General features: G+C 41.1%; 1 protein-coding gene across 1 annotated transcript in view; it reads left to right on the forward strand.

The window, feature by feature from the left end:
• The first annotated feature begins 1712 nt into the window (after nucleotides 1–1712).
• The window catches only part of LOC140953793 (uncharacterized), an 8324-nt gene continuing 564 nt past the window's right edge, over nucleotides 1713–9472 (forward strand). Inside the window, exons 1-7 of the mRNA XM_073403179.1 lie at nucleotides 1713–1729; nucleotides 2221–2351; nucleotides 2930–3106; nucleotides 4304–4480; nucleotides 5434–5610; nucleotides 6076–6372; nucleotides 7343–7651. Coding sequence (XP_073259280.1) covers nucleotides 1713–1729; nucleotides 2221–2351; nucleotides 2930–3106; nucleotides 4304–4480; nucleotides 5434–5610; nucleotides 6076–6372; nucleotides 7343–7647 — 1281 coding nt within the window. The 3' untranslated portion in view covers nucleotides 7648–7651. The remainder of the gene's footprint in view (nucleotides 1730–2220; nucleotides 2352–2929; nucleotides 3107–4303; nucleotides 4481–5433; nucleotides 5611–6075; nucleotides 6373–7342; nucleotides 7652–9472) is intronic.

Below are 9472 nucleotides of genomic sequence, written 5' to 3' on the forward strand. Positions count from 1 at the left end.
ATTGATCGTGATCACCACCTGGCGATCGCGATTACTGCACCACGATCGAGAGCAATATGGCACTCGAAGATCGCCGATTACAACTTAACTAAATCGCACCGCGATCGCCATCACCGCTTCGAAGTAAGTACAATGCCCCTGCGATCGCGATTACCAAACCGGGATCGTAGTCCTGACATATAAATCACGGATTTGACTTTACTAAATCTCGCCGCGATCGTGATCACCACGCCGCGATAAGTACAATGTCGCTGCGATCGCGAATACTATTTTTCAAAATCGCACGACCCCATAAGCTGCATAGCGTTTAATATCATCGAGCTAAAATAAAAACTGTCTGTCTTCGCGATCGCAATCATCTTCCTGCGATCACGATCATTCCGCTGAGATCGCCATAACTTCGCCAAGATCGCTCTATCTTCCCCGCGATCGCGATCACCATCCTGACCCTGAGATCGCGGATAATATTTTTCTGAATCGCGCCGCGATCGTAATCTTCTTCCTGCGATCACGATCATCGGGCTGAGATCGTTATATTTTCGCCGCGATCGCGATTTCATCGCCAGCATCGCAATCCTAACCTTGGGATCGCAGATACGATTTTACAAAATTGCGCCGCAATCGCGATCATCTTCCCGCGATCACGATCATCACGTTGAGATCGCTATATTAAACTTCGCCGCGATCGCTCTATCTTCCCCGCGATCGCGATCACCACGCCGCGATAAGTACAATACCGGGGCGATCGCGATTTCATCGGCAGGATCGCAATCCTGACCCTGAGATCGCGGATAGTATTTTTCTGAATCGCGCCGCGATCGTAATCTTCTTCCTGCGATCACGATCATCGGGCTGAGATCGTTATAACTTCGCCGCGATCGCGATTTCATCGCCAGCATCGCAATCCTGACCTTGGGATTGCAGATACGATTTTTCAAAAGTGCGCCGCGATCGCGATCATCTTCCCGCGATCACGATCATCGCGTTGAGATCGCTATAACTTCGCCGCGATCGCGATCACCAAGCCGCGATCGCGATCATCGCGTTGCTATTGCAAGCGCGATTTACTTCAATTGTATCGCGATCGTTGATATCGCGCCGCGATCACCATAATCGCGCCGCGACTAAAATCACCGCGTCGCGATCGCGATCACCGCGCCGCGATCGCGATCACCGCACCGCGATCGCTATAACCTCGCCGCGATCGCGATCACCGCGTCGCTATCGCGGGCGCGATTAATCTAAATCGCGCCGCGATATGCACAATCGCGCCGCGATCGCTGCCATCGCTCCGCGATCGCGGTCATCGCGGCGCGATCGCTGATAAATTTTTACAAGGGTAAGATTTTCTGGTTGCCCGGGAGCAAAAGTTAGACGCCAGAGGCCACTGGGTGCTGTAAGAGCACAGATCTTGTTCTTTGTTTCTTGTTCACAAATTGTGAGTGATTAAATTATTGTGATGTTTTTTATTGGTGAATATGATCAAAATGATGGGAATGCTATCAAATTTGTGCACCGTCAGGTCCACAAAAACATATATCAAAGGAGTCTGACAGGATTCATAACCATTATTAACTTAAAAGTGTGTAAACCATTTATCTTTTATTTTTTCCCATATCTTGCAAAGGTGTTATTCATTAAGTGACACTCAAATTGAGTCATTTCTGATACATTTGTCAAACTCTGCACAAGAAAGAGGTTCATCTGCAACTATGATTGAAATCACAAGGTATTTATATTAGTTGATACAATAAATGCAATTATTGCTTTTTATCCTATCCTCATCTGAACCAAATGGACTCTTCTGTGTGTGACCATGTGAAAAATAAGGATTGACTGTCCAAAAACAAAAATAATAATAGTTAATTAATATAATTCAATTATTTTAAATATAGAAAAAAAAAACAAGAGATAATGATCAGAATCTAACTGTATGGACATACAGTAGAGGTTTGGTTATACAATTAACAAATCTCTGTCAGCTAAAACAATCTGCAACTGGCCAGTTAAGTGCAGTACATTGACATTGTTCATTTGGCCTGCCTGTGTTCTTGAAATGCATATTCAATCTACGTACACCTTTTTGGCTTGCTTAGTATACATTGTACAATGTGCAGTTGAGGTTTCTATATATATGAAGTAGGCAGTTGTTTTGAGTACAGTATTTTGGACTGTATTGTTGCAAGGTTTGACAGAATCTTCTTTATGTTTCCTCTTTAGGTTTTCTGCAGCCTGGGAGTACATCCTTAATTTTTCCAAGGAGGAATACTCAGACAAAATGATATTAGCCATCACGTGCACAGATAAAGAACGCGAACAGTCTTACGGGATAATTGTTGCGGTGAATCAAAGTTGTTGCTTTTCTCCTTAAAAGCATCCCGCGATTTTCAGACTATTGCTTCTAAAATCGGTTTCCAATAGCTGCCCCCCGCCCCCCCCCCCAAAAGAGTAAATTTTGGATCAATAATTAACTAGTCTCAGAACGAGAATTGACATAGCCATATGAAACCGGAATCGTTGCTTGCTAACTTGCACGATGATTTAATAGATAACTAGTTAAATAACAATAATAATATTTTTTTTTCATTTAGTTGGTACTTTAGCAAGTTATTTACCTTTAGTTATACAGGATTTGCCCCTTCAGCAGGGCTGATATCAACGTGGGTCCTGAAAAACTAAAATTAAATACATGAGAATATAACCTATATTATGAAAAGGCAGATTCTTGAAAAATGTACTATACAGCAAAATAACAGAATAACTGTTCTTAGCATCTCTTTGAATTTTGGCAAAGACTTACACTACTTTGCTGAGTCCGGAAGCCCATTGTAGGTCCTTGCTCCCCTATACATAATTGATTTTTTCCTAAATCCAGTTCTCACCGCTGGAAGTACAACATTAAGTCCACCACTCATTTTATTTTCTTAAGCCAATGGAGGTTACTCGCAATGGAGTTCTTGGAGCCAGTGTAGTTCAAGTTGTGGAATTGGTGAACATTCTCGAACGCGCACCTGCACTAATCCTCCACCAGGTCCCAGCGGGGCGGACTACTCAGGACTGGGTCCAAACAAAGATACTCAGCAGTGCAGCAACAACAATTGCCCAGGTAAATAAGTTTGAAATAATAAACAAAGAATGAACGGTACCGCAATCATGATCGTGAAGGATCCTCTTTCACTGAATATCGTCAGACAAAAGGATGAAAAACCGCATACCACAGGGCTACATGATACCGCAATACTACACACTAAAATTAAAATTACCGATATCGCTCGAAAGAAAACTAAATACCGCAATACCGTAAACCCCAATGTCCCCCTTAACAAGTGACAGTTAAGAAATTAGGAATCTATAGACCCTTTTTCCCCATTTTTATGAACAAGGAACAAGCTTGAGCGGGGAGTCGACAAAATACCGTGACCTCTATAAGAATCCCCCGTCCCGTGTCGAGTACCTCTCATTGTGCAAGCCAACGTATGAAAATGCGAGATAGGTGAAGGAATAGGATAGCCGATCTCTCTGGCATGACGTCACGGAGTCCATATTGGCCTTGCAAAGCAATAAAACAGAGCCCATGTTTTTCTTCTTTTTTTTTTTTAACCAATCCTGGGGAGGGTCTACTCTTTTCTTATGTAAACGTTGCCCCAAAAAATTGGACTTGCCCCCAACTTTCACGCGCTTCCACCGCCCAAAAACAGCAATAACAATCGCCTTAATTTATTCCGTTTCAAGTGAAAAATAACAAAAAAATGGACATATTAAATTCTGCAAGCAGAATACTGCGATGCTGATCGTAATACGTGAAAATTCTGCTTGCAGAATTTAATATGTCTACTTTTCATTTTTGCTGTTCTTTGGCATATTCGTTTGCGGTACTTTGCAGTCCTTTGTGGTTAATGTTTGTAAAAAAAATATATTGTACACCGTCAAGGAGCTCCAGACATAAAGTGTGCGCAGCACCTAAGTTTGTTTTCGTTTGCTGCCTTCCAAAACGAGTCTTCATAACTATTCCCTCTATCAATTTTAGTTTAAGATGTTAGGTCATGAAGGAAACTAAGCGTTTTTTTCTTTCATGGCAAACAAAAGAATCATACTGTATCACCAAAACTCTGCAATGAAACTGTGAAATTGTAAGAATGCCAGACCTTCAAGTTTAACCCAAAAGTATTATGCAACATGCAAATGTGGCTGTTAAACTCGCTATAAAAAGGAAGGCTAAACCGTGATAGTAATATGGTGTCCTCAGTCTTGCAGTCAGATGATAATTTTTATTATTATTATTGTTATAATCTTTTCATTACAGTAAACGGTGGTTACTCAAATTGGGGACCGTACAGCCAGTGTTCAAAAACATGTGGCGGAGGCGAGCAAAGGAGAACAAGGACTTGCACCAATCCCCCTCCGGCTTATGGCGGAAAAGACTGTAGCACTCTTGGAGCCTCGTTTTCTACAAGGAAATGCAATATTGACCCATGCCCTAGTAAGATAAATTATCATTCGATGCAAATTTTTCTTCCTTTTCATTGGCCGAAAGCCTACCACGTGGCCTGCAAATAACTGCCTACAAATAATAGTCTGCGCATGCGCAATGTTGTTCAACTGTGTTTGGCTGCAAATAATATTCTGCTCATGCGTAGACGAAACCACGCGTGATCGTTCTTGCGTGAAAAAAGGCAGATCGCTACACATCCCGAAGATATTCATTAAAAAACAAACTTGGTGATCGAATGATAAAACAATTATTGAACTCGGTTATCGCAAAATATCGTGATTTGCCAGTGTCTCGCACATCAATTATTTGCCTCAGCCTTCGGCCTCGGCAAATAATTGATCTGCTCGCCACAAATCACGATATTTTGCTCAACCTCGTCCAATACTTGTTAATTTTTTTTACTACGGCGAAATGTATGTCTAGCAGAACCTCGCTAGGGGAACAGGGCCAACAAAATCAAAATAGGGTGTGTCCGACAAATTTAACCATTTGCAATGCCACACCTCGGCAGGGAAGTAATGATCAAATAAATGGGTTTACGGAGAAAGGGAACACACGAGTTAGTACTTTCTAAACCTATTAAGAATTCCCAGCTTTCTTTGGAGAGTCCTGTTTTTTTTTTTTTTCTATCTGGCAGGTTAGTCCAGGGGGAACACTTAAGGGAAGTATGGGTGGGTGCCGCCAAGGCTTCAAACCCCAAGCTTCTAGTAAGACAAAAAACGTGCATTTCGCTACTCTGTTATGAAAGAGCTCTTGTTTTATGACCAATCTGATTCGTCTGGTTTCGCATACAGAACACCCTGTTCAAGAGGCCAATAAGTAGTCGGCCACAAAACCAAAACCATAAGCCCTAGCTCTTTCCCTGGAGCTCTCCCCCACCTCGAGTTAAGTACCGGTAAGCCCCAACTATTCATAGCCAACTAAAATATCTCTCGTTTCAGTTAATGGTGGTTATTCAGCTTGGGGACCGTACAGCCAGTGTTCTAAGACATGTTGTGGGGGCGAGCAGAAGAGAACAAGGACTTGCACCGATCCCCCGCCTCAACACGGTGGCGATGGCTGCAGTCGTTTGGGATCTGCTTTTTCTACCAGAGAATGCAATACCCAAGCCTGCCCTAGTGAGTCAATCTCAGACTACTTCCAATTGCATTGTAAACCTTTATCAGACCTGCATTGTATTTGTTCTTAAGTGTCAAAGAGTGGATCTCTACTTACAGGAAAGTGTTTAAGAATAATTTGTGACACCAAAAGACACTTTTTTGAGTCCTATTCAGCGCCCGCTCTCCTTTTAATTCTAATAAAGCACCCACCACCTCCCCCCCTTGAATGTGTTTCTGTTAATAAGCGCACCTATTCTAAATAGCAACCTCCTTTTTAATAAGCACCCCAATACGGTTCCAGTGATAATGAGATATTTTTTCTTTAATAATGATAATAATAATAACAATAATAATAATGTTAATAAAATAAGCGCTCTGTTTCGAATAAGCGCCCTCTATTAACACTGAAATAAGACCCCCACACCGACAAACGCTAAATCGAACAGTAGGATATCAAGTTAATTCATTTTTATTGTCTATTAGAAACTTGGAAAGCCGTGGGATGCTATCAGAACACAGGGCGAGCCTTGGCTGATATCTTAAGAGGTGTAAACGGCAAACGCACAGTTTCGAAAAAATTAAATGTATGCAGAAAAAAGGCCGATGCGAAAGGAATCACTGTGTTCGGTCTGGACGATAAGCAGTGCTGGACTGGCCAAAATGCGGCAGACACTTTCAACAAGTACGGCAATTCAGGGCAGTGTTATACAAACAAGGGAGGAAAAAGTATGGGCTACTTTGCATCAGAATCAATGTCCGTTTACAAAAAGAACGACAAAGGTAAATTTAAGTCCTCTATAAAATCTAATCATATTTTTTCCTTATGAAATGCAACGCTCTGAATGATACTATTAGCTTAGCTATTTTATCGTCTATAGTCAATATTTACCTAGTCCCTCTACGGCGTTTTACCAGGCCTTCTCGGTCAATTCACTGCGCTCGGACCACGTGACGCGAAATGCATTGGCCGCGCGAAATAATGAGGCCTAGGGACGAAATGCATTAGCCGCGCGAAATAATGAGGCCTAGGGACTAGGCAAAGTCGATGTGACTTTATCACTTGCGACTTTTGTTGCCTTGCTGTTCTTCCTCAGAAGTTAATGTCGAGTTGTAACCTATAGTGGAAGACAATAGGGCCATTTATACGAGGAAAAATAAGGCGTGTCTTAAATAAGACGCGAACTTTCCGTATAAACGGCACATTTCGTCTAAAATAAGACGCGGCTTAGCTAAGACGCGTCTTATTAGATAAGACATGCTCGTATAAATGGTACAGTTCGCGTCTTATTTTTCCTCGTATAAATGGCCCTATTAATGTACAGTAAACCGTTATTTAGTTTACGATAAAAATCTTCGTTCAGTATCAGGTTTAAAATACTCAACTTGTGACATCTACATTCTGCTATCAAACATTAGATCAAATTCGTCGTTGCGAGCTCATTGACGATTGAAAAGACTTTAAGAAGACGCTTTTAAGAAAACAAAGGTCACAGGTCACAAAGCCCAAGTCACTGCTCTATTGATAAATAACTGAGATAAGCAGTTTCCCGTTAAGGAAAAATTCTATTTTGGATTGTGATTAGGGCTAGAAGACAACCTTAGTGTTGTTTATTTACTATAGCACGGTGATCTGTACACTAACTTGACTCGTGACCGGTGACTTGTGACCTGGGATTTGTTCCTGCCGCTGATTTAAGGTTTCTGGGCTGGTAAATTGACAACTTGAAAGTCTTTGTCCTTTCTCTTCAAGGTGAGTGGGAAAAGATTGGCTGCTACAGCAATAAATCGCCCACAAATGCATTACCAGATTCTTTTGGCGACATTAAAAGCGGTTCCGATCCAGACACGAGTTATGACTTCTGCAAAGGGAAAGCTGAATCACTCGGCTACAAGATATTTGGAGTAGACGATAAGAATTGCTTGTATGGAGACAACGCCGAGATGAATTACAACAAGTTTGGTACTTCCAAATTGTGTGTTTTCAGCAAGGCTAAAACAGGCCATGCCACGGGAAGAAGCAGTTATGGGAATATGTTTGTCTATAAGCAAGAGTAATGTGGTAAGTGGACGCTTCTTGCTAACGAACGTTAATTATCGAGGCAGTATACTATTCCAGTGTAATTAAGCAAAAAACTCCAAAATTATGTCTAGAAGTAAAAATAATCGTAATCATGGGCAATTTGTTGGTTTATGATTATCCGAGCTAGATTTCGTAAGTCTACAAGGTCTGACATCAGTGAAGTCCTTTTGCGTCCTTTGCTATCTTTTAGGGTGGATTTCCACTGTCGCGTAATTTTTACGAGGCGATGAATAAAAGGTCGTGCGTAAAATAAAAGTTTGGAACACTTGGATTAGTGACGACTAAAGAAAGGAAAAAAAAGCAAATTAAATTATTTTTTTTAGTGTGAACAACATCACGCCCGAAACAATTAGGTGTGCTTTTTTCGGATACGTGCGGGAGAAACGCGCAGATCATAAATTATTAAATCCAGCAGCAACTGCAGAAACCTAGTCGAATTGTAAACTGGAATTTATCCGCATACACTACATTCTTAACCCTATTCAGACTGGGCTTTTTTGGTCAATCTGTGACTGGGTGGGGGGGGGGCTCCTCGGACCCCCCCTCTGTATCTCTGGAACCAATAATGCTAGGGTCATGAAATTTACACACAATGATCATCTCGGTACAAAGAAGCCCCACACCCAGTTTTGACTTGCCACGCGCAATGATGACGTCACAGTGACGTCATATTCCGATTTTTCAATGTTTCTTATTATTTTTCCACTTAGATACGTAAAATATCAATAATATTGGTAAAGTCATCTCTTTGTTATCCTTTCTTATCAACTAGTAACAAGGAAACACTTGTACAGCGAGAAAAAGCAATAGGAAGCAATAAAATTTAAAATTTGAAATGGTTGTCCGCCATCTTGGATCCGCCATCTTGGATTTCCGTTTTTTTGTTAAAATTATAATTTAAAGCAACTTTCAAAGGGGAAAAAGCTCAGAATGTATAAAAGAAGTATCAAACTAATGTTTATTACCCAAACAAATGACTTTGGAAGTGTTATTTGGAAAATAGAGCAGCATATTTGTCAAAGCAAAAAAGTGACAAATTTTACCCCACCCTTCCCCCCCAAATATTCGATGTTGAAACATTTTGATGTAATTCAAAAACTAGTCCCAAGCAAAGACCATTTAAACAACAAAAAGCACTATAAGTGTAAAAACGCGATCTTAAAACAAAAAAATCACCATTTTTTAAATTTTCCAAAACCTATGTGTCAGAAACTGGTTGCCATGGCAACATGATTAATCACATGGACATGGTAATTATACCAAAATGTTCCTAGATAAATTTTAGGAAAAGTCAGAAAATTTGAACGTCATAGCTCTTTCGGTGTAGGAGTTATCACGATTTTGCCGGAGGGGGGTTCGAAAAGCCCCCCCCCCCCCCCCCAGTCTGAATAGGGTTAATATATTGAACTTTCCAGAAAGGGTGGGGAATTAAACTGACTGTGAATCTTAAACGGGAAGAAACAGCGTTTGATTTTAAGGGAGGGATTGTGCAGGTCATTTAAAAACTTCACGACAATTGTCCATGGCCTATACTCCTATCCCCTCTACGAACTCTGTTCTTATCGACAATAGAAATGACGTCAAAATGTTCAAAACTTTCCTAGTCCCTAGGTCTCATTAATATTTCGCGCGGTCAATGCTTTTTATTGAGGTCCATTTCCGTTGAAGTTTATTGAAAAAAGCGCGAGAGAGAGAAAGCCGGAAAAAATAAATTGCGCCATCATCTCGTCATTTCCATCGCTTTTACACTTATCGATCACTGCAATCTACCAATCAGCGCGAAAATTGCCCTGTTATCAA

The sequence above is a fragment of the Porites lutea genome, chromosome 12, assembly GCF_958299795.1.
Source record: "Porites lutea chromosome 12, jaPorLute2.1, whole genome shotgun sequence".
Lineage (NCBI taxonomy): Eukaryota > Metazoa > Cnidaria > Anthozoa > Scleractinia > Poritidae > Porites > Porites lutea.